Source organism: Haliaeetus albicilla, chromosome 12 (assembly GCF_947461875.1).
Source record: "Haliaeetus albicilla chromosome 12, bHalAlb1.1, whole genome shotgun sequence".
Taxonomy (NCBI): Eukaryota; Metazoa; Chordata; class Aves; order Accipitriformes; family Accipitridae; genus Haliaeetus; species Haliaeetus albicilla.
In genome coordinates this window covers 42,435,125-42,460,715 of record NC_091494.1, presented here as the reverse complement: position 1 = coordinate 42,460,715, position 25,591 = coordinate 42,435,125, and the positions used below count along the sequence as shown (strand labels likewise).

General features: G+C 38.8%; 1 protein-coding gene across 5 annotated transcripts in view; it reads left to right on the top strand.

Annotated features, from left to right (window-relative positions):
- Positions 1–25,591, top strand: part of RPTOR (regulatory associated protein of MTOR complex 1) — a 163,458-nt gene that overhangs the window by 50,305 nt on the left and 87,562 nt on the right. For all 5 annotated transcript variants that reach the window (XM_069799447.1, XM_069799444.1, XM_069799443.1 and 2 more), the window contains 3 exons: positions 1,453–1,599; positions 9,034–9,209; positions 16,092–16,151. In XM_069799447.1, the coding sequence (XP_069655548.1) occupies positions 1,453–1,599; positions 9,034–9,209; positions 16,092–16,151 (383 nt within the window). The remainder of the gene's footprint in view (positions 1–1,452; positions 1,600–9,033; positions 9,210–16,091; positions 16,152–25,591) is intronic.

Sequence of the window (25,591 nt, the reverse complement as noted above, 5' to 3'; positions counted from 1 at the left end):
ATAATCCAGTCTTAACTGTAGCAACATGCATTATAAATACAAAGTTAAAACAGTGCATGCCCATAAAATCTTATTGATTACATGTGTCAGAGCAGGTTGTTTGTTTGGTTTTTTTGTTTTTTGGGGGTTTTTTTTGTAACTTACTGTGATTGGAATGTGCTTAAACTGAGTGATGTGCTTAACAAAGGTCTGGGCCAAGGGTGAGTTGTTCATGTATCGTTCTATACTGCAACAATTTGCAAAGCTCCTAACTCCCTAAAACTTTGGCTTTTATAAACAATTTTTCCTATTAATTTTAATGAAACAACCAAAACTTTTAAATATGGGCAAAACTGGATTTTGAAATTACTTACTGTTTCATACCTTATCTAACATATGGTTTATGATCACTTCTGTCTTTATATATGCTGATATGTGTCCTTGAAAATTTGATTTTTGTAAAAGTTTACTGGTTTTATTACAGCTATTTTAAGTCTCTGGAATTTAAATGGGAGTTATGATCCCATCCATCATTCTGCTGATGTTAATAGGAACATCACGGCTTTTACTGTAGATTTTGGGCAGAGTTCAAAGCTGTACGAACATGAACAGGTTGCCCTCTGGCTGCGGATGGGAAGGATTATGCAGTCAGCCACTGTATATTTGGTAGTGACTCTTTGCAGGCTTAAATGGCAGAAATGTGCTTTGGTTTATATTTCCAGTTCTGCCACTTAGTTTAGGGTGTGGCCTTTCATAGCTAATTTTAAATGTCTGATATTTTATCCTCCTTGTATTTTAAGAAGCTCTTGCCTCCAATTATTTAGGGGGGGTTAAGATGGAAGACAAGGGGCAAAATACTTCATATTTACAGAAACTGAATTGTTGGTACTTCACTTTGTTGAAGGCAGGCTTTGTTGGTTTTAATTTTACTGGATAATTCTGGAAGTTGCACAGAAGTTAAAGGCTGTAATAAAATTATGAAGCATCTCGTTAAACTAAGATAGCATAGCTGCTGATGGGCTACAGAGTCTTAATTATCAGTCTTGATTAATTGATGAAGTTTTCAGTTTAAGATGTTTGATGTTAAGTTAGAGACAGCTGGTTTACATTCTTTACCAGTGTTGCAGAAATTTGAGATAAAATTGGACTATTAAATGCTGGTTGGAGTTGTTAGCATATATAAAAGCACTCTTTGCTGAGTTTTAGAATTTTAGTTTAGAGTTGAGTGTTTTAAACAATACCACAATAAAATCTACTTGTTGTTTTTGTTGGAATTGGGTTCATAGTCCTCATTATTAGTAGATGTTGAATGGTATTTGTATTGATTAATATGCCCAATGTTCAATCTAGGTTTTATTTTGTTATTTCAGAATTGGAATTTTTTTGTATGTATTTTATCATCTCACCAATGCAGGTTTTGTTGCTTCTCTGTCTCTTTGTAACTTGAGTGTTTTGGTTTTTTTCTTCTTATAGAACTATACTCAGTATATTCCTCTCTCCATATACGACCTGCAAACTTGGATGGGCAGTCCTTCCATTTTCGTCTATGATTGCTCTAATGCTGGCCTTATTGTCAAGTCATTCAAACAATTTGCACTACAGAGGGAGCAAGAGTTGGAGGTGAGATCAGTCTGTTGCAAAGGTTTCATTTGTGTTTGTGCTGCAAGGTTAAGTTTAAGCTTGCTTTGCTATATACAGCTGAAAAATGTGTTTAAAACTCTGTTGGAAGGCAAATTAATTTGCAGATAATTTTGCCACTCCAGTCTTTCTGGTTCAGTTTGCTATTCTATTAAACTTGAACAATTTTTAATACAAGCACTAATTAAATGGTAATGTTAATAGAATCAATTTGTGCCCTAATGGTCTTTTCTGCTAGATAAATGCTGAGGTGAACTAGACATATTTATTTTAGTTGCAAAAGTCTGATATCTGGGTACGTATTTGGATGCAGTTAGAGTTTTGTGCTGTTAAAGTGAATGTGAAAGTGCGAAACAAAATAAAAGAAACCTGATGCACAGAGGGATTGTCACTGGTGGTTTCAGTTTCTCAGGGTGCTTAAGTTGAATGTGTTTCTAATGAAAAGCTGTCTTTCGTTGCAAATGTAATTACTAATAAATTTATTGAAGTAAATCTGAAATGCAAAGCAGAAGGTAGTAAGTCAGGATTCTTTGTGCAGCAACTTGGGATGGCAAGACTCCCCACGGCCAGAAATTCCTGCTAGCTTTAGCTTACAGAGAAAGCATATTTTTCAAAGGTTAACTTTTTTTACTCTCACAGTTCTAGGACACTATTTAAAAAAAAAAATAAATCAAGGAAGGAATATTAATTAATTAGGCAACTGACTCACAAATACAACCTTCGAGCAGGTCTTAACAGTATCCCTGGCTACAATTCCTTTCTTCTAAATTCCAGTTTTTGGAGATGCTTTTGTGGTGACTCTTTGGGCAGGTGGGAATTCCATTCTACTGACAGAAAACAGTCTTAACAGCTTGAGATATGTAGATCATTTCATTATTCCTTCTCTTCAACCAGTGATAATGCCATTTTTTGTAAAGATAAGAAACTTCCCAAAGTCTGTGGCTTGGGAAGAATATGAAACTGCAAGACACAGATCAATAGTATTGGTAGTAGATGCTTTTTGAAGGTTACCATCTTTTTAAGTCAAGGAAAATGTGTGGTGGTCATGTTCTGTTCTCCTTTTGCAAGTTTCCTATCGGCCTGCGACTTCCATTGTGATATTTTTTGGAGCCTTTCTCTTTTGTTCGTACAAAGCACCCTTCTGGATTTTTGTTTCATTTTCTCATTCTGTTCCTAAGCAGGTTAAAAATGGGCCTAACTTTACCTTCCCTTTCCCTGCTTTCTTCATGAATTTCCTTTTTTCCTTGGCTCTTGCTGAGCTCTAGAATGACTTTGAAGCTGTTTTGGAAGGAAGGCAGCCGCAGGTGTCTCTGTTGGTTTCTGCTGTGAGACAGATAAATTGCTTAGGTGAATCTTGGGCTGGAAAAGTTCCTCTCTGCAAGTCAGACAAACCAGACTGTCTGCAGACAAGGACAGTTGGTTACAGAGAGAAAGATAAGCACGAGTAATGATGTCAGTCTGTATTTCAACAAAGATACTAAATTCCATTTGTTCGGTTTTATTTTTTTATTTTGTGAAATATGTGAGGTTACATGAGAAAACTGCTTTAGTATTTCTTCTCTTTGCAACACAGGATAAAACTATCAGTTATTTGATTATGAAAATACTTTCAGGCTTATATGTCAGCTTCCCATTCTGTATCTTTAGATTTCATTAGCTACTGATCACTTACTGAGATAACTGCTTATTATTAATAGAAAGCTGAAGACCAGGTAACAGAGATAGAAAAGTGCTTACAGTGTTATACAAAGTATGGATGAGAATTCATTCAGAAAACTATAAATTATTAAATTGTTCAAATTCATGAAAGGTGAAGTAAAGCTGGAACTGGTACTCAAGAGGGGTTAATAGGGTGATCAAGATAATTGTTAGACCATCTTACTGAAAGGAGATTAGAGGAGTTTGCCGTTCTCTTAATCTGACAGAGTGAAGGCTGAGGGAAGCCATGGCTGTTTGTTTTATTTTTTTCGGGATCTCTTTTCTTTTTGATAGCACAGAGCACTGGCCAAGTGCCATCAGATTATACATGGTTCCACCAGAAACGTAAAAATTAATTACAACGTATTTATAGGTAAGTTTGCAACCCCATTATACTGTGTTTTCATTGTTCATGGAATATAAAGGCTGGTATACTCTTTCTTAATGTAAAATCTAAATCTTGTTCAGCCTCCAAAGAGGGGGGAAGCACAGAAAGAAATGATAACTTGGGAGTGATAGAAAAGCAGTTAACACTTCTCTAAGGTACCTGAGAAAAGATAATATTGTAGCACTGCATGGTACATTGTCTTCTTAAGAGAGCTGCCTCCAAAACAGCACTTGAATAGTAAATTTTTTTTTTTTATTTTTTTTTTTTGGCCTTTGTTAGTAAATAAAGTATGGCTAGTGTGTGTGAGTGAAGAGCTGTGTAGATAGAAAGAAGTAGATCAGTTTCAGTAAGAAGATGACTTTGTTTACCAGAGGCAGGAATCTGTCGTATCTTATCCTGGTGGACAGATTGCAATTGGAAATTATTTTTTATGTTCGGCAAGACTGCTCGTCTGAGGGAGGTGAGGGTGAAGGCAGATCTAGCTTTGAAGACGCCAGAGCCAGTTCAGCTGTAACTGGTTTTTGGTGGGATGGGGAATGGATAGTGGAGATAATTTTGTCACTTGATTATAGCTTTGTATCGTGTAATTATAGGGCAGCAATTAAGCTAATGAGGTCTACCAATCCTCATCATTCTTAATATGTTACGGTGTTTGCAAACTTTTAAGTTAAATGCTGATGATGTAAGGACTGTTGGTTTCCCTGGACTGTGGTAAACTTGACTATTTCAGGGAAATACCTGTGAACTGTTTTAATTATCAACTGGATGGGAAGTTAAGGATTTGGTTTAATATGTAGCTAAACAAAAGTACATATTTTGCAGATAAGAAACATCCCTTTAGCAGCATGATGTGGATATGATGTGGCATAGTATTAAGTGTGATAAATTAGTTTAAAAGTTCATTTTTCCAGTTGATCCTGCCTTTATTTGTTTTGGTTTTGTCCTGGTATTTGTAATAGAAGGCTGTTGTTTTCTTTTCCCAAAAGACATTTTTCAGACCTGGAAACTGACCCCAGCTTTTAGAAACTGGAATTCCTGGTTATTGTCCTGTTTGGCATCACTAAGCACGACAGCAGTAAGGCCAGTGTGAATGTTGGTGGCGGAAGAGGGTGCAGAGGGCTGCCTGGCAGGCACTTGACCTCCTGCCACTATAAGAAAATGGCAGGTGAAATGATGTCTGCAGAGCAGGCAGTAACCTGCTTAGAAAACCCCTTTGCTATGCCTGCCTTGGAGCTCTGAGCTCTGTTCGTAATGTGTAGTGGAAGCGATGGCACTGGGTGCTCTTGATCATCTAGTTAGCTAGCTCTGATGCTTCTGTGAGTGTATATAAATACACCGTAATTCTGGAGAATTAAGCAGGCATTTTGAGTGTGCTGTGCTAACAATGATAAAAGAGGAGGCTGGTTATTTCTGACTAATTTTCTGTGTAATTGTGACGTTGTGTTTCCTCCGACTCATACTTGGTTTCATCCAGCAAAGGTCTGCTGTCTTAAGGCCACGTTTGAGGTGTACAGAAGTGAAGGCTGAAATGTCTCCTAGATGTGTGCTTTCCTGCACGAGATACAACTTTTTGATTTGCAGCTTTATGGTTTGAATTTTTCAACAGCGTTCCTTACAACTGCATACTAACTTGTTTTGTTCTTCGTGTAGGAATTTGGTGTTGCGGTGGGAGCGCCTGTTCGTTTTTCCCTCCAGCAGGGTATATGACTAACGAGTCCTAATTGGAGCTGAGGAACTCAGTTTTTATTTTTCCATCTTCAACATTAATTCTAAAAAAATTAGCTTAACGACAGCACAGCAGAATGTTATCTGGCATTAGCATCGTGTCTGGGGGGAGAGTTTTTCTAATCCACCATCTGCTGGGAGAGAGGAACGTCTCCTTTTCTGTAGTTGCATTAATGCCTTCCACAGGGGAAGAGGATTCTCACAGCAGGAGTTGTGTGAAGGTGGCAGGTCTGGTCAATACTTGAAGTTGCCCCGAGACAGAAACTAGGAGTTAGTTCCTCTCACATTTACCTTGAAGAAGTTTGTTAATTCAAAAAAGGCTTGGTTTTCTATCAAGTGCTTGTTTCTCAGTCTAATTATATAGGTACATAAATGTTTTCAATAACAGTGGTTTAAAATACATATATTGTTTCCCTTTTTGTTAATTGCAAGCAGTAATACTTGCAAATCCGTTAGCTCTTCTTCCGGATAGACAGAGTGCTTGCAAGTAGCAAACCTGAGTGCTCCTTGGCTTGGACAGCTATAATTTGTTTTCAGATTACCACCATTTTACAGGAATGATAGCATGTTTCAGTATAATTGATAACATAATATTACAACTATTAATTTGTCTGAAAGGCTGAGGATTGTCAGTTGCCCTGAAATAACAATAAGTAACACAATAAGTACTCTGTTGATAGTAAGGAATTTTTACTTAAAAGCTTACACAGGAAAATATGCATCCCTTTGCTTTGAGACTGTGTTTCTGCTGAAAGAAGTTGCGAGTTATGGCCTGCTGCAAGGTCTACATCTGGTTGACTGCTTACAGAAAATTAAAGATTGTAGATAAATGCATACTGATAATTCTGGTAACCTTTCATATATGGTAACTTTATGTGCCTTATTTACTATTCTTACAGTTGTGAATGAGTACATTTTTGCCAGTTTATGTTTTTTAATATTTCTTTAGCCTTCTACTTACTCCATATCTTGCCCTAATAAAAGGTTACATTTATGAGGGAACCAAGCAGTCTAGAAAGTCTGACTTCAGTGGATGTTCTAAAGATGCAAAAATAGGTGTTCATAGTGGGCTTTACTCAACTGTCTTTTTTTTTTTTTCTCCTTTCTTTTTCTCCTTTCTTTTACTTGTAAAAGAATGTTTTGCTACATCATTATCCCTAGAAGTCTGGCAAGATCTGTAATTACTAGCTGGTATTGTATGTTCATTTTATGGTTGTTAGTAGTTCATCTCCTAATGGACAAATATTTACACTGCATGTGTCACAGCTTCTTTAGTTCGTTTTACTGTGTAGAAGCCAAGAGTGGAGCAGGTCTTGGAGTATGAGCTACTTCCCCATCAGAACTGAGGGGCACTACCAGACCATGACAAATGTCAAGTCATCAGTGTTTCACACTGCTCAGGAAGCAGAAAATCCATCTAAATGTACTTCCCACCTACGGAGCCCATTTATGAGGATGCCCAGAGGGCAAGTCTTTCTCTAGGAAATGAATAGCCATAGCTAAGCAGTTTGACTGCCTTATATTTATAAATCTGGGAAGAGCTAATGCTTTTCCACACTGTCTCTCATGCCTTTCTCCTCAAATAAAAGAACTTTTCAGTATTTTAATTACCTTTTTTTTGTTTTTAGCATACAGCTTAAGTTTTATTGAGAGTAAATGTCAGTAGAGGACAAGTGATGACTTGAGGGTAGCTTCATTTCCACCCAAGGTATGGCATGAATCTTTGCTGAGAGCAGCACAACTCAACCGAGAGCAAGGACAGGTCTTAGCTAATTTGGACAACTTGGGAAAGTCAAAGTGTCACTGCTGCCTCTGGGATTAGAATGGAAAAAAACATATTTAAAGAATCAAAAAGCTTAATAGGTTGCAGAATTTGTGAAACAGCATCTGAAACTTCTCTGTAGCTTATGAGGTTGCTTTGCTAGACAAGAGGTATATGATTTTGCCAGGCTCTGGGTTTGTAACACAAGTATTCTGTTCCCCATCGACCCTTCTGAGACACCAAATGGATTTCCTCTTCAGATAGACAGAATTTTTCACGTATAAAGATGGTAAAGGATTAGTTTATTAGTCAACTGTATCACCTTACTCAGTTGGCAAAAAAAAAAGAAACTGGCTGAAGAGTTGGTCTTTGAAAGAACATACTTCTGTTAACTTTGATAACACAGCATATAGATCACTTTGATGGGTCTTTGCTTTCTAACTATTACATGAAAGGGCAATGAAGACACTGCACGTGTTACATTTCTTTCTGCTATTCCTTTAAGAATCTTTGAGTACCATAGATCAAAATTATGTTTTTCATTCTGTGAACTATTAGTCTCAAAAATCATACTCTTAATCAAAATTTTAATTAGGAGAATCACTGTGGTTTTGAAAAATGGGAATACTGATATATATGGTATTTCTACTTTATGGACTGATGTTCGGACAGATTAATCGATTGCCATAGTGCAGGTCAGAATTTTAGAAACTCAACTCTTTCACAGCAGACTTGACTGATTTAAAAAAAAACACTGAATATGCCCATGTAAGTGTCTGCTCTGTTTCCCATTCTTTCTTGCCTTTTGAAAATTGATCTACAGCATGTGGAGTGAAAGAGTTGAATAACATTTATGCAAAGCTGGTTCTTGTCTGCAGATGCACAAACGCCATCGGACCAATGCATTCCATCAGTCCATGGCTAGCATGAAATCTGCAGTAATGTGTGTCCCAGTTCTGAGTATTTTAAACGTGTGATTAAGCCCAATTGAATATAAACTAATTGAATCTTGGAAAATTATGTCTTGTTAGAACAGTTCTAGATCTTGAGATGCAAAGACCTTACCTTAGAATTATTTTTTCAGTGTAATATTCACTGCTTAGAGCAGAAATTACCGTGTTTTTTCCATCCAGAGGAATATGTATAAGGACCTTGAACACTTTTACTAAAGCATTGATTAAAACTTGTATCTGCTGATACGTTAATATTTGCATTGCAGAAGGCAGTGCACATTTCTTTTTCTCTTTATTTGGAAGATAGCTTCTCTAGTTACATACAGTAATTTTTTCTCTTCCTTTTTCCAGCTTGACCTTTTTGCTCTAGTGAAGTAGAAACATGTATGGGGAGAAACACAGGGAGTTCGGTATTCTTCTGGCTTACCAACAATGGTCATCTCTATACTCCGTGGCAGGAAATGCAGCCTAGTACAGCCAAATGAATTGCATTTTTCCTTTTGAAGCTATTCTGCCATCTGTGGTGAATGGTTATGAGCCACAGGAAGGATGTTTTTTGCTTAAATGTAAAAGAAAGAATAATTAGCCCAACTTGCTTCTACAGTGCTTGATTCCAAGCTGGCAGATGTGAACTGAAGACTCTGAAGTGGTGATCACAGTTCAGTCTGTTGCAAGTTGCTGGTTTTGGTGTGTGGTATCGTATGGTAAATACACTTAAATACTGTTAATTGTATGTGAGTTAAAGCTATGGCTGGTGCTTCGGTGTCATAAATTTCTCCGAATCCAGAGATCCATTGAAATTTGACAGGTCTCCATTGGTTATTTTCAAAATGGTACAGAAATTAACTTCACTGAATTCACTGCCTGAGTAATTTCCTTGATCTCTCCAGGTGGCTGCAATTAACCCAAACCATCCACTTGCTCAAATGCCTTTGCCGCCATCGATGAAGAACTGCATACAGCTGGCAGCATGTGAAGCCAATGAATTGCTACCCATGATCCCTGATCTGCCAGCTGACCTTTTCACATCATGCCTTACTACGCCGATCAAAATTGCTCTGAGATGGTGAGTATCTTCCCCATTATTGAAGGCAAGTGCATAATTTGTGTAGCTTCTCTGTTGAAATGATAGATTTGTTAATCCAAATGCTTCTCTAACCTAAAGTTTCTCTGCAATATTGAATTACTGGATTTGAACTATGCATTTGGGACAGTGTTTTATTAATCAGAACTAGAAAGGTGAAAATATTGTTATCTTCTACTTAATACGTTTTAGATTCTAGCTCAATATCTAGGTTTGCTCAGATTAAGGGATTTACTGTTCTGGGAATTAAATATCTGCTTCTTCAGAGAGCAGAAATACTACATACTGCAATACAACTTTTTGTAAATTGTCCTTTGTACAAATCATATTCCAAATATTGCAGTTGCTGTAAATAATACAGTAGCATTAAATAATGCTGTAGTGAAAGAAATTGAGCAATAAACCAAAGAAAGATGTTATGGAATGACATACCAAGTTAATTAGGCAGAAAGTTATAAAAGACTGCTACAAATAGCAGGAGCTTTCGAAGAGCAATATTTTTACTCAACAACAGAGAAGATCACAACCAATTCTGGTGCCAGCTGAGGACATGGTGTGAGGAATCCAGCATGTGCGCCCAGGTAGTACATAGCTCTGTTGATTCATTCCTATCGGCATGTTTCACTTGATCCTCTCAAGGTTATGTGTAGGCCAGAATGAAAAACTCCAGGTCATTTGCTAGACTAGGTTAAAACAGGTGAAAGCCTATAGACATTGCAGACAATGGTAAGCAATTGAGTCGCCACAGCTTCAAAAGTTATTAGCTGTCTTTTGGAGATACTCATAGTAACTTACAGTTCTTATACTCTTTCTGCCTTTAATAAGCAACCAACTACATGACTTAACTTGTCCAGGTTCTCGTTTAGATATGTAGTGCTTTTGACTGATACCTTTTGCTCCTGTGAGGGACAGCACAAGATCTGTTTAATTTTTTGTCCTGTTTTTGATTTTGTGAGCTCACAGGGTATTTTCTTACAGAAGAGAGTCACAGCTTGTAAACACTGGCAGAAGTCTTGGATAATTTTGAAAAGCAGGGCAAAGAGCTTCAGTGACATTAGGAATATTTTCAAGGGAAGGTTTTGAGAGAGCTAGGGAGAAAATGTTTTTTCTGACCCAGGAGTCATGGACCAGGACTCTGAAGTAATGGGAGACTAGCCTAGAGTTTCAGCCAAGGAATGGCAAACCTCTAAATAAGTTAGGCAGGTGTGTGCTCCTCTCATAGCTTTAAAAGCCTTTTCATCTTACTTTTTCTTTCTTCTGTTGTAAAAACAAAACATTATATTGTTTTCCTAAAATACCAGTCTGGTTGCTATACTAACCACTCATCAAAACTCACAAGTGAGCACTTGCAGGTGTGCAACAGGATCAAGCTGGTTGATTAGCCAGAGACATTTGATCTCGTCTAATCCCGGGAGAATGATGTGCTTCTCTTCTGGGACAGGTGAACAGAAAGAGGAGGTTAACTTCCAATATAGCTGTTACTGTGACAGCTCTTGGTGAAGTGACCGCCTTGACATGGAGCTCTGCTAGCTTGCTTTTCCTGATGCTGACGTGCTACTGGTAGGCTAGCTCTGAACTCTGCCTGCTATGTAAAAATTCTCAAGCTGCCTGCATAAATCCTTGTCTTTTGAAAGCTGAAGAAAGTTACTATGCGGCAAAATTCCTTTAGGGGAACTTTGAGAAATACTATGTTTTATAACCAAGAAAATGTGGTCGCAGGGAACTACTTTTATCATATGGCTGCTAATCAGATCACTGCTATTCAAATGTGAAGAAGTTTAGATTTCTGCTGTTTTTATCTATGGAGAAAGACTTTGAAATTTAACTGAATGTTCTACCTGATTAGCTCAAGGCTAGCAGCAGGTGACAACGAATGCAATTTGGTAAATACAAATGATGTGTTTTTTTAAAATTACTTATTGAATGGAGTCCACAACCAATAAATAAAAAGTGGCACGGGATTCAGCAAACGGAGGTTTAAGTTCGGCTTCAGGGAGAACGTTTCACCAAAACACCATGTTAATGTGGAGAGGAGAGAGGAACAATTGCTTTTCAGGGTGGATACGCTGAGGCTTGCAGTTATTCTGAATAACTCATTATTGTGCATGTGTGTTAAATCAATACCATGCAGACACAGTGACACCACTTAATTCGTGCTGTTTTCACTAATTCATTAAATCTTTGTGAGAATCCCTAGCATGGGCTTTGATACCACTGAAGATTAACTGGTTTATAGCAAACTGAAGCTTTTTTAAGTGAAGTGAAAACTATCAGCATTGGGACTTCAGGGTTCTCTTTCCCTTGCAATTACTGGAACCATACTTTACAGTTTGTGCCATATTTAAATTGAAAATACTGAGTGTCTGTAAGAGGTTTTTTTGGGTTTTGGTGGTGTTTGTTTGTGGTGTGGTGTTTTTTAGGGTTTTTTGGGGGGGGGGTTTTTTTTTTTTTTTTTAGGAAGTCCCTTCCAAACATTTATACTGCTTTATACAACAGTGTTTAATGCACAGTTTATATAAACTGAGAAAGGTTTTGGGTTTTTTTTTTTTGATATTATGATCTGTTCAGGAATTTTCTGTTACTTCATCTCCATGGGAACGTGGCTAAGGGGGTGATCAGGGCAGGTTCTCAGGCAGAGGTACACCTGGCATAAGCATGAGATTCTGAGAGTTGTGTCTCGTTTGTGTTTGATAGGACATGTTGTGTTTGTAAAAAATGCAGCTCAGGGTAAGGATTTAAAACTATTAACCTCAGCTGTTCTTGGGATGGATGGTGGCAGATGCCGTGCAAACTCCTGGACAAGTAAAGCATTTCCTACAAAATCTACTCCAATGATTACGTGTGTTGCTTACTGCACACAAAAGAATTTATTCTCTATTCTCTGATGAAAATTGTTCTCCTTTCATATTTCCTATTGATTGGCATTATTATGGTTATGTTTTTATCCATGCAAGTCCTGTAAATAATAAGTGCTTGCTTGCAGAGCATTGTTATTCACTGCTGTTAAACATAATACATGCAAAGGCAGACTCTCCTGCATTCCAGCTGTTTGATGCAAACCGTATGTTGGTGTCTTAAAGCAGGCAGTTAACCTAAACTAAAGATGTAAACCTTTGTCATTGAAACTTCTCTTTTACTTCGGTCTAGCCCTTTTACTAAAGCTGATCCAGAACCCTTCAGAATTGCTTTTGAAATAAAGCATTTTTGCAATTCTGGACTGACAGGCTAATGAGGTTTCATATACTGAATTTATGGGCAAATAAAAGTTTGATGAATAAATTTCTATACATCCTATTTTGTGCTCTGTATTTTAAGTAAACAACTGATGGACAAAATCACTTATCAAATGGGGTTGCAGCTGCACCCACTTCAGTCTGATTTCAGGGGAAGAAAAATTGATGCCGGTAGGAGAAACACAGGTAAATTGTGCCCTTCTGAATGTGGTGCATGAAACTCCTAATGACAGTCTGACAATTCCAGGAATCCAGTGTATGAATTCAATTCTGGCTAACTTGATACTGATTATCTTCCTGTGTAGTGACTCTTGGGAGCTGACATATTCCAAATATATGTTGTATATGTGTATTCCAAATATATGTAACTATATATAGCTATATGTGAGGCAAGCTTAGAGATAAGCTGTATGGATTGTTAATCTTGAGTGATGTGCACTAATCGGGAAGTAGACGCAGCTATTGCAGAAAGAGGCAGAAATTAGTGTGTGTTTGGTGCACTGTTTTACGCAGATCTGTCTCTCATGCTGTCTAAAGCAAAAAGCAACTATATTGAAAGTTGTGATCAGTAGTGCATCACATGCTTAAATTATCATTAGTCCCTTAAGACATAAGCTGCAATTCAGGATTTTACACATCAGGGAGAAGGCTGTGCTTGTCTAAATTGTCTTAAGGACCCTAAGGCTTTGAACCATGAAGTCCCACTCAGAGCAATAGGGCTCCTGAAAAGTGCTGGAAACCCCTCAAATCAAAAAGAAACAAAAAGTTTGGGAACTGCTCAGACTCAGGAATTTTGGATATGCAGCTTGTACGCTAGAACGCTAATACAGCAAGCTTCTAAGTGCATGGAAGAAAGAACCTGACCTGTGACAGCTGATTTTCTGTTGGGTCAATTAAAACAAATGCTTCAAGTGTTTATTTTCTGAGGTATTTATTTTGCATTTCTGCTTGAGATTTTGGGAGTTAACTAAGCCAATCCTCTGTCCCAAATTTATTTAGAGAAACTAAATTGAGTTTCAAAATGTTCCTGTGATGTCTGAGCAGAACCTGATTGCGCATTGTTATGTGTATTTCTGGTTTTCTTCTTTATTGCCTCGCATTTATTGGTATGTTTACGTGCAGATCTAACATATTTTGCCTGATGTTTGTGATGATGACACCAACCATCACTTGAGACCTCACATTTAGAGCCTTGGAGTGATGAAAGGGGGTTGCAGATACAGGATGAGGAACATTTTGTTTACGAGTACATTTTCTTGGCAATCAGTGGTTGTTAAAGAGAAAATGCAGATAGTCTGCTACTGGTTAAATGGTGTTTTAATGAATTAATCTCTTTCAAAATACTCAGGGCAACGGTGGGGGCTTCTACTGTAACAGGCCCAGTATATGCAAAAGCAGTAAGCGCTTGCTGCTTTACTCCCATTCTGGTGAATATCAAACAGATCCATGGTCAGGGCAGAAAGGATGATTTTTCACTAGTCAAATGTAATCTGGTTTTATTTTGTCATCTTTGAGCAGCCACGAGCTCAAATGAAATAACTGAAATCTGAGCTTATTTACATGTTGCCCACGGTGCAATATTAGCAGGTCCCTAAGGACGTGTGAAATGACAGCTGCAGAACACATTTAGATGTGAAAATATCTGTTTATAGTTGACCCTCAAAGGTGTGCCTATCCTGCTCTTGTAGAAGTTATAGGAAACGCTTGGCATGCAGGCATTTCTCCTGTTGTGTGTCCTGAATGTCTGCATGTGCGGGGCAAGCTTTCTGCTTCTAATCCAACAAGTTGGAATCAAAAGCCTTGTGCTTAGGAAAAATCCTTGCAAAAAGGAGGCTAATGTATTTGTTCGCCCTCTGGCAAATGTGCTCTTGCCGCCTGGCCCAGAGGAGACTGGCTGTGCTGAGCAGAGTTAGGATGCTCATCCTTTTTTTTTTTTTTTTTTTTTTTAGTGTTGTGTCTTGCAACATTGTGCAGCGCTGCCTTGTTAATCTGTGAGCCTGTAAAATATTGCTAAGTGAGCGAGGTTAGGTCAAATCATGGCTTGGATGAGAGGCTTCTGAAGTAAATACAAAATACTGCGTGGCATGGTGATAGGTGGAACTCTTCATTCCTTATAGGGAGCAAATGTGTAACGGTACAAAGTTGTGCTGGCTCTGTTATGGTCCTCTTTCAGATATGTCGTAATGTAGAGGCACTGAGCGGAGGAGTTAGTCTTTTGTCATCCTTAGTCTGTAGGGAGACTCCAGCCTGATTCCAATGACCTAATTCTACCGTGCTGAATTCTGCCTGCAGGTTTTGTTTGAGAGGGGTATTTACCTGCGTGATTCTGTAAAGCAGTGTTGTAAGATTTTTATATTTTAGCAGATTGTGTAGGGATCCTGCTGTAGTGTTCACAGATAGCTTTATGCCTTTTTTTTTTTTTATGATGGATGGCGCACACATCAGAAAAGCAGCCTGGAGACCACTTAGCTTTTCAGAGCCCGTCCCTGTTCTTGGCAGTAATGGATGTCCTGCAGGCAGGGGATGCCACAAGAAAACTGGAGGATCCTCAAGATTTCAAAACTGGGCTCTGCACATCTTGTCTTTTAAAGAAGTAATTGTTTTCTGCTTTTCCTGGGAAGAGCCTTTTGGATGTGGATATGGCTCTGGTGAAAGGAGGGGCTCCTGCTGCAGCAACTCCAGCTACCGCTGGATGCGGGAGGTGGGTTTCCCGGGCAGCTGAGCCCTCCCGGTCCCACGCTGCCTGCAGAGATTTCTGTTGCTGTGTGGGGTGAAGTGTAGGGGTTAAATACCAACTTACATTACACCAATGGGTAAATTCTTCATGAAGTACTGGGAAAATGGTCTGGGAGGGTAGTGATATCACTGAGGAAGTAATTTCTTAAGTTGAATTTGCTGTTTTTTCTTCCCACATCTATTGTTTCCCACTTCTGCCCTCAGGGCCGCAAAGCTCATCCCCCAGAGCTTTGGAGGAGGGAGACAAGTGCTTGGAAACTGGGCTGGCAGTCATCTTGTCTTCCCACACCCGATTGGGTTTAGTGACTCTTGGGATTTTCTAGGCACAGCGAGTGGTAGTGCTAACAGGACTCTGTGTTTTCCAGGGCCGGTGTTCCTGAAGTGGTGGTATTTGTAATGCTGAGGAAATGGAGTCAGCATTTTTTTTAATTAAATAACAGAGGTGTTTGAACTTGATGAATCCCTCTCGTTCCCTCTCTTTCTCACTTTCCTGCCTGCAGTGCCAGATCTCTTCGGGGAAACCCAGCCAACGCTAATCATTATTCCAGAAGCATAAACCTCCTCGGCTCTCGTGTCGTCTTGCTCCTCCCGAGAGACTGTGCTGGATGACTGTGAGCCCTTTTCCCCACCACTGTGTGTTGGAAAACTTGTCACCGTGACAGTTACAATACCCCAGTTTTGACACCTGACGATGGAAATCGCCGCATAATCATGAGTGTGACGAATATTGAGGGCCTTGTTTGATTCTTATTATGCTGCGGCAAAGTTTTCTACCCAAACACCATTTTAAAAGCAGAAGCACTGTAATAAAGAAACCTCCTTCCATATTCTTTCCATAGAACCTTGTCATTAAATATTCAATTAGTATGTTTTATTTTTATTCTCTTCTCCGCAGGTTCTGTATGCAGAAGAGTGTCAGACTGGTGCCAGGAGTCACACTGGATTTAATAGAGAAGTAAGCCAAATTTTATGATTCCCCCCTGTTGCTCTTAATTTCCTCATTATTTCTAGCATTTCTCTTGTTTGTCTGCGAGGAAATTTCTTTGGAAAGCTTCTTGCAGGGTCTGCACCTACAGTATTTGTCATTTCTTGCCTTACCATGTGTTGCTGAAATAAGCAGTGGCCATAAAAGTGAGCAGTCGCTCGGGGAGCAGCACTGCAGCCGGGAGTTATGGCTGCACTGGGGCTTTGCTAAGCTCGGTGAGTTGAGAGTCCTGTAGCTCTCGCTGCTTGTGCTGTCATCGTGGGCTAGCCAGAGAAATGGCAACTGCAGACGCAGATTGTGGCTGTGTTCCTGGACCTCCAGCACTGAAAAGCTGCATGCGTGGCTGGTTTTGGTGTGGGTTTCGACCATGGGAGCGCTGACAGAGGAGGCGTGCTCGCAGCTCTGCGAGCTGTACACCCCACGTCACCAAAACCAGCTAATGAACGGAAAAACACTCAACCGAAAATACTGTTTGTCATTTCATCACTATGCTGTCCTACTATTCTTTGTTTGATAGTGGTGTTATGTTTCAGACTTAACACCATTGAAACATGTTATAATCCTTTTATCCAAGCAATATTTGAGCATAATTACTGGTTGTCAGGCAGCTGAGGCAAACTGATTAATCTAGACAACTAGTCTTCAAATTCTACTTCAGTTTATACAAAAAAGGTGGACTTTGAAATAATAATCATTGTCCACTGTAGTGTTTGCTGGGTTTTAAGTTTTTTTTTTTTTTTTTTTTTTTAAGGGAAACATATTCTTAAAGACAGGGTCTTTCGATGCTTGCAGCCACTAGATGCAGGAGTTCTGTGCTCCCTGCAGATTGTTTTTGAATGCTCTATTCTTGGAACATTGATACACGTGCATAAACTGTCTGGGAGTGATTAATTAAAGATCATTCATTCAATTTCTGAGAAATTTTGACTCTAGAAATACTGTTGTTGAGATTAATTAGAACTCTTCTGACACGTGGATGTCCAGAGTCCAGTGATCATCTTTTGTCTAAGATGAAAACTGCAGAATTGAAGGGCATCCTGAAAAGGGTTAGGAGAACAGGAATCTGGATAATAAACGTGAATTCTTAATGGAAATATGTTATCATACTTCCTTGTTTTTTAACAAGCTTCTGCATGGTGTAGCGAAATGCAGCAATCATTCATTGCTCATGCTGCCAATAGCAAATTATCTGTTATAGCAGAAGCAATGAGGATAAGATTGCATCAGCTAAAATTTCTTGGTTCAGTTTTTGCTTTAGTAAATCATTCCATGCTAACTTGCATGTTTTACATTCAGATGAGGTTAGAAATGCTTCTCAATGCTACTAGCTCTTCCACAATATGCATTTTAGAATAGTCAGCTCATCAGTAGTATTTAGGTATTTAATCATGCTAATTTTTAATGTGAAAATTTGATTATCCTATCTCATCTCAGTTGGGGAAGCTAAGCAATGATTCTTGTAAAGCTGCATTTCAGAGGCACTAATCTTACCAAAACAAAAATAATTTTTCAGTTTACAACTAAGATAATGGAGACAGGACCCCATCTATCAAAGGAAGTGTTAGAGCGGTTTGCAGAGATGCATCAGTCTAGGAAAAGGTCCACCACTGGAAATTGTTTTCTCTGAAAGCCATTGTGGTAGGTTTTGTTTTTCTTTTGGTTTTAAGGAGATGAGAAGCAGGAAGGAAATCTACCCGGGGTTAACCTTGCTTTGCCTATGTCCTCGAAGGTGTGCTAACAGGGTTTTTTGGTGTGAGAAGGTTAGATGGTCCTGAAGTTAAAAGCTATTTAGTGGTAGAAGGGCGCGTAGTTCCCTGACTGTTGTTTAAATGGGCAGAGTGAGAGATTGTTCTTTGGTCATCTCTGGCTGTTGGACAGCAAAGGTAAGCAATTCTTCTTGAACTGATGGGCTCATCATCAGCGTGGACTGAGATCACCTCAGGCCACTGGATAAATGTGTTCCAGAACAATGACTATATTATGTTAATTGCAATTAACAGATTGCTACAAGAGTGTGTCTAATCAAAGAACATATGGCAAGGGTCAACGAAGGTCTTGAGCCAGGTAGCTCAAGAATCTGCTTCACTGAATGCTCGGATGTGCTGCTGAGGGTTAAATACTCTTTAAATAATGGTTTACTGGCAAAAAAAAAAAAAAATTACTCATTATTCTTGATTCTTGTTGGTTAATACCACAGCACTCATGCATTCTTTAAAGGCTGTCTTCATGGAAAGCATGCCAGAAGTAGGTTCCTGTGGATATCAAATATTTAAACCTCATCATCTTAATCTGCTACATATATTAATTATAGAAAGCACATGTTTTTTATTACAGTCTCGAGATACACCTAGAATACTTCCTGGATTGCCTGTGTGTATATTGTAATTTATAATTTAGCTGTCTTTAAAACGGGGGAAAGAGTTTATATTGCAATTAAGCTGCAGACTTTGAGACTAAATTAGGCTGCACCTTCTTTGAAGGGCTCAGATTTCTAATTATCTGGGCTAAACCAGTGTCCCGATGAATAAATGTGTGGTGTATCCTGATGTGCACTTATATTACAGATCTTCTAAGATTAAGCCAAAATAATCCCTAGTTTAGAAATAAAGATCTTTGCTGGAGCCAGACAGTAAAACGTAAACAAAAATGGAAGGAAAATCAGGTTGGCGAAGCTCTAGGAATTTAGAAACCTCTGACTGCCACTTCATAAGACTCTTCAGCGGCAGCATCAGTGTCAGATATTCCTACTGCCTTGGTTGGTCTTTTCTGCTTGATCACAAGCCATCCTGTCATCTGTGCTGGCACCACTTGTTGTGTGGCTGCTGAGTGAAATGAACTGGGTCTTTGTTCTGCTTTTTAAAAATTTTGGAAAAAAATCCTAAGGAATGGTTTAACTTCGTGTAGGGTGGGAATACAAAGCTGGATGCCAAGAATCAGGGATGTACAAGAATGCTTTGATCTATACTGCTGCATTAAGCTCTCTCTTCTGAAATCACATTCTCAGGGGAGAAAGAATGGTGTATTGCCTTCCTGGGATTTTTTTCCTGGGTCCATTTTGCAGAAGGAGGGAATTCTCTAAACAAAAATCCTGGTGACCCGAGAGCTGTTCATGCTTCTGGTGGGGCCACTTAGAACCCAGGCTTTTCAAATGACCACGTGAATATGGTACCGCAGTTTACTTTCACAACTGGAAAGGAGGAGCCTAGTCGCTTGCTGTCAGGGTTTTGTGACAGAGGACCTTTTCTGAATGTCAGCTCTGCGTCACGTAGGTAGGAGCAGTGTGGGAGAAATTCGTCTTGCTGCAGTGTGTGCTGTTGCTGTTCTGAGAGGAGAGCCCATCTCTAGGCTGTCATTCACCAGCACAAAATCCATTTATAAAAATCACTAGAAATAACAAATTTGAGACTAAAATAAATTTTTGTTTCCACTTTCAGTATTGTCGAATGTCACAGACTGGAAATTATTAATGTTTTAATGTCTATTGATTATTGATGAGTAATGGTTCAGTAGGAGCTAATTTAAAGATGAACTAGGAAAAATAAAATCCCAAGATATCACAAGACAAAAGTAATGTAATTGGAGAAAATATAGAAATTATGTTGTAATATAACAAATATCTTTGGTGCATGCTCTTAGAACTTAGCTAATCAGTTGCCTTCAGGATGGTAAATTGGAGGGCAGGCGAAGGAGGGCAACTGGTTAGTATCATAATTATTTTTTTTTCCCAGGTGGTCCCAGTAGCAAATATCAGCTACTCCAGTCCCTTTTAGTAAATTTTCCTCTGCCAGGCTGGCGTACTGCATCTTGTGGCTGGAGAGGTCTAGGATAACATTGCCTGGGACCAGACCGGAGTGACCAAGAGCAGCAGGTTGGGCTGATTGTGTTGGGTAAATGGGGGAATGCAGAGAGAGCTGGTCCCGGCTGCCCGGTCACTGCTTGGGGTTAAATGAGTATTGCTTTAGCGCTTTCCCCTCAAAGTTTAACATGAACAGCGGCTTTTTGCTAACTTACTGAAGTTGAGCACATCAGTCTCGGAAAAGAGTTTGTTGTGTGGAAAGTCACTGGGAAATGATGGGTTGTTTGAAAAAGTCAGAAGGACAAAAATTGTCAAAGTATGGTAACAATCTTACTGACTGTACTTGTGTTTAAATAAACAAAATTGTTGTTGCTGTGCAAGCAAATGAGGCCAAGTGCTAAACTGAAATTGTATTTCCAAGATACTATATTGCCTTCTAAAATACACTGCCTACCCAGTGCGAGGAAATACTGCCAGAGCTGCTGGTGTTTAGGCTTGGCACAAATTGGCAAGATTCGTAACTAGATGGAGAAAGGCATTTGATTAAAAGAAAAAAGTTCTGTTATTTTCAGCAGGACCAGACAGGGACAAACGCTGTTGCCTCTTGGGCAAGTGACTAAAAGGCAATTGAAGGCAGAATGATAGTTCTGATGTTGACAGGACCGTGGTCTCTCTGTAGCAGGTCTGTGTCATCACAGCTGCCAAAAGTTAAGATGTCTTTGCAGATATTTAATTAACCATGTGCTAGGCCAAATTCTGAAATACTGCAGCTTGTGGGTTTTTTTTATATTCATTATTTTATTTATAGTGGGAAAACTATAATTCTTGGTGTGCCTTTAGACCTAGGTTAGGCAGCTTTCAGCCCCTTTATTTTCTTCTAGAAAATTTAGCAGAAGGCGTTAGAGCATATTTCAGAATATAATTGTTTTAGTGAGTATTATTAGCCACAGTATAACAGGGATGCTGTGCCACACTACCTGTTGGTAGTATATCACTCATTAGTACTTGAGTTGAGGAAAACCTTTGCTTTTGAAGATGTTATTCTGAAAAGTTTCGTTTCTGTAATAAATCTGGTTTTATTGAAATGGAGTATTTAATTTTACTGCCATTGTTACAGGGTATCAGTCTCTAGTGTATGCAAAGCCTATTGTAAATACAAAGTGAAGATCATACTCGAAAGGATGGTTTTCATGGCAACACTTCTTTCATATCTTTATACAGAAAGATGACAGGATTGAACACTAGTGTACAAAGCTTTACAGTGCTCTTGAACAAATAATTTAAGAACCTCAAACGTTTTGTCTTTCTCATGTAGTTTGCCAAGGTTTCAGGAGCCCAGTCATGGCACGTCTGTATCATTCATGTTGTCTTGTGATGAGGACATGTTGTCTTTGGGCACGTTAACTATGTCGATCCTGTCTAAGCAGCTCTTGCCAGTTCAAGAGATTTCCACAGCATATATCCTGCCTGAATTACTGTTACACCATTTGCTGTGGTATACGCTCTCCCTTTTTTTCCTGGAAGAGTGAAAAGTGAAATATGCTTATGTTATTTTCTTTCCCCAAACTAAAATTATTGCGAATGTTTGCAGGTATACATCAGTACCAAAGCATCTTCTTTTCTGAAGTCTAAGTATGATATTGTGTTTCCCAGTGTTATATATATTATATTCCAAAAGTAGAGATAATGATGGGGCCCATCCGAAGGGAAAACCTGGCATCCTTTGAAGTAAATGCTTCCCCTGTAATTAAAGTGATTCATGGGATTTTGCTAAATTTCTGACAAGGACATTGATGGTTACACCTAGCACGAGCTCTTTAGTGACCCTGACATTTTGTAGTCCTCACTTTTCACAATAGACTGCCGTGATTTAGGCCTCTGTAAAGGCGTCTGTCAGGAGGTTGATGGAAGAAGCAATTGAGAGTCCAGAGATGTTAAATTGCAGCGAGCAGCTGAGACAGCCTGCCCTTTTTTCCTTTTCTTCCCCTTCCTCAAAAATAGTTTTTACAGATGAGGTCTGCTTTGTCCTTACTGTCAAAGGCTCTTGCTGATTGTCAAAGCATAATGTGAAAGACATCGGGAGAAGTGATACCAAGATGATAGCAATATTCCTTGTGGGGAAAAATAATGTCAGGAGCCTTGTGACGTTCTGGTTATGTAGATGCATGCCCAAATAGAAATTAAAAGGAGCTTTAGTTTATAGCCACAGGATGGATTTGAAAGTGCACACTGTACAAGGGAAATGTACTCACCCCAAAATATTTTATCTGCAAGGTGACATTAAGTAAATTTGTGTAGTGGAACTCTACAAAAATAACAAAAGTAAAGTGACCTCTACTTCTTTAAGAGAGGTATAGATGATGTTTAGAAAAAAAACCTGTAACTGGTTATTTCAAATAAATCTTTATAAGTGTGTGAAGCAACAAATAGGAGATTGCTGTATGTCTCTCTTGTGACTTTCTAGTATATGCTGTTGTTGGTTATTTTAATGTGGTGCTGTGCTGCAGCTCTCCTAACTGGGATGGGAGTTTAGTACCTTTGAGTTGTAGAGCACGGAGATGGAATTTGTCTGACATGTTTAATTGATGGTCAGCTGATTCACTGTCCCTATCATCAGAGTGTGTTTGAATGCAGTCTGAGAGTTAAGAATCGTTCTTCTCTTGCCTTTGGAAGCTTAAACTTTAATTCTCAAAGATGATTAAGATCTACTGTCATTGAGTACTACTGTGTTAAAAATCCCTTCCTTGGATCACTCAGCTTGTCATTTGAGTATTACAAACTGTCCTCCACTTTCTGGGATGAGGGTTTGAGTAGTCCCATCTAGGAACAGAAAATACGTTGTGTTTATTTTCATCTGCCGATTTATAGTGCTGACTGTTCCAACTTTAATTGATTCCTGTGTGCAGCACAGAGAACAGCCCTGCTGCCAATTTCCTTCTAATGGCTGCTTTCTAGTGCCAGTTCAAAATCTGAAAGCTCTGGTAGGGTTTTGTGCAGTTATGGAAATGTATTGCCTTTCATGCTTGTGCTATTCCCCACGTTCTCTCTGCCCTCACCATTAACACCTAATGCATAGGTTTTCAAAGCGCTGAACAGCATTAATTTTCACAATGCTGGAGCTAGGTACAAAATTAGTATCTTCCTGACTATATATGAGGGCAGAAAGAAAATGAACTCACCTGACGCCACATAAGATGTGAGAATGACATCCTATTAATTTCTGCATCTTGACTGCAGTCCCCCATCGGTAGTTGTATGTTCTATGAATTCTTCAGCCACTCTTAGAAAGGACAGTCATATTGTGAAAAAAATACCAAATGCATTTTAAAATCCCAAATAAAACCTATACTATACTAATGAGTAGTTATTTTAAATCTTTAAACACAAAAATAAGAAGCATACCTCATTCCCCAAGAAAGTAGATATTCAAGTCACAAGGAGTTTCTAAGGTTGGGCTGCTAGCAGCAACTTTGGATTTCAGCCTGTCATTCCTGCTTAATACCATCAGTAAGATATGTATCAACTCACAATCTGTGTTTAATAAAAGAGAATTTAGTATGAACTTTGCGCAGAACTCTCCATCTGCTGTAAAGATTCAGACTCTTTACTGTGAAACACCCTATTTCTATTTCCACTGAAAACCAGCTTGAAAGTGGCCATCAAATGGTTTAAGCTCAGCATTTGGCTTGCTAGGGAATCTCAGCAAGGATCACTTTGGTTTCTAATTAATAACATTCTGACTTATGAAATGCTGCTATTTTGCTGCAGAGGGTGTTCTGCAATGCAAATATTTATGCGAAATCCTCACAAGAGCAGTTGTGTGGCCTTGTGTTCCCTCTGCTTGCTCTGGGGGATCAGTTAACAAACAGTTTCAGAGATGTATATTTTTCCTCTGATACCAAGACAGACAGGAATTTTTTATAAAATGTTAATTTCTAGCTGTTTTAGAAACTGTATTTATACAACTGAATATGCTTTGTCTGAACCTGCGTTGGAAATAATACTGCTATACATATCAGAAGAATAAGTTGCCACAGAGGAAGCACTTGCTTCATGTAGTTTGTCTTGATACTTTTAATATTTGAAAACTTGTTACAGAAGGGAAGCTAGGGTGCGTTAGGATTAAATCCGTAGGATGTCTTACTGGGTTGGGGTGCATGTTTCTGAAACTTCCCCATCCTACGTCTGATACTTTCTTAAGGGGAAAAAAGCTGTGCTTGAGAGTGCCACGTTGTGTTTGTGTATTTGAGTGTCTGAGTATTAATAAGACAGCTAGGACTGAGTCTGTTGGTCTTGGTTGGGTTTTGAGGGTTTTTTTCTTCTTTTTTCCTTGTTTTTGTGAGAAGCAAATAAGCATTAGAAAGCATATTTAGGAAAGCTGATCAGTGTGGAGGCAGAAGCTGAGAGATATTGAAGAACAGTTTACAGCCACTTTTCTTTCTTTAAGTAGCGTTGTGCATATGTTGATTTTGAGTCACAGTAGACTGTCTGTCATTTGATCTCTTAAATCACAGAAATCAGATTGTATGTTGGCCCTGTGGTTCCTTTGGAGCTCACATTGTATTACAGATGAACAAATACAATACGAGATCTTCATTCAGTTCCTGGACGAAATAAATTTGAGTGACTTTTTTCAGTCTACAAAAGCAGGATCCTGATCAGCCAAGATCTTGGACCCTGGAACAGCAAAATTCCTGGTGGAACACTGCTGTTCCATCTTCACCGAATGTGCTTTGGTCAGTCCATTGTCGCTGGTGTATTGATGCTTAGAATAATAAATGTTAAGCCCAGGGGAGACCGTTAGTTTGTCTCCTCTGACCTGCATAGCTCAGGCTACAGAATTTCACTAGGTTACTCCTCAGAAGAGTCAAATAACTCGTGCTCCTCTGAAGTGTGTATGCCTTGAACCTTTGAAAGATGAAGATTGAGTTGCTTCCCTTTCTTTTAATGGACAAGTGCTCTTCTTTCTTTCTCCACTTGTGTAAGGTATTTGTTGGCACCAAGATTTTTCTCTCTAGTAGGTGTTTATCCACAATGTTCAAGTTGTTCCTTGGTAGTGTAGATAGAATGACCTCCTTAAATTTCTCACTGTATGACATTAATTCACTATCTTTTGTTTTGTTTTCAAGCTTTTTCTGCATCTTCTATATTCTGTATGTCCTGTTTTTAAGCAGTTTAAATGAATGCCAAAATGTGAATACTAGGCAAAATGTTCTAGTATCATTCTCAGTGATAAAAGGCAAAAATCACCTCTTTGTCCACTGCTCGCTCCCTTGTACAAGACAGGCTGCTGTGCTACTTGTGATAAGGATCTGTGCTCGGTTGCCTGTGTGTTACCATCCCTAAATACATAGGGTTTTCCTAGGTAAACTAGTGTTTCTTTGGAGTGGGCTGGTTTTTGTTTCGGTTTTGGGGTTTTTTTGTTTGTTTGTTTTGTTTGTTTGTTTGGGTTTTTTTTAACTACTTGATGAGTGTTAATGCAACATGGAAGTTTTAGAGCAAAGAGTTCCTTTTTATATATAGATGCCACTGTTAAAACCATAGTGAGCATACTGCTGTAAAGCTTCAGAATCCAAGATTTAAGGGACGTGTGTACTGATGCCAGTGATTTTTC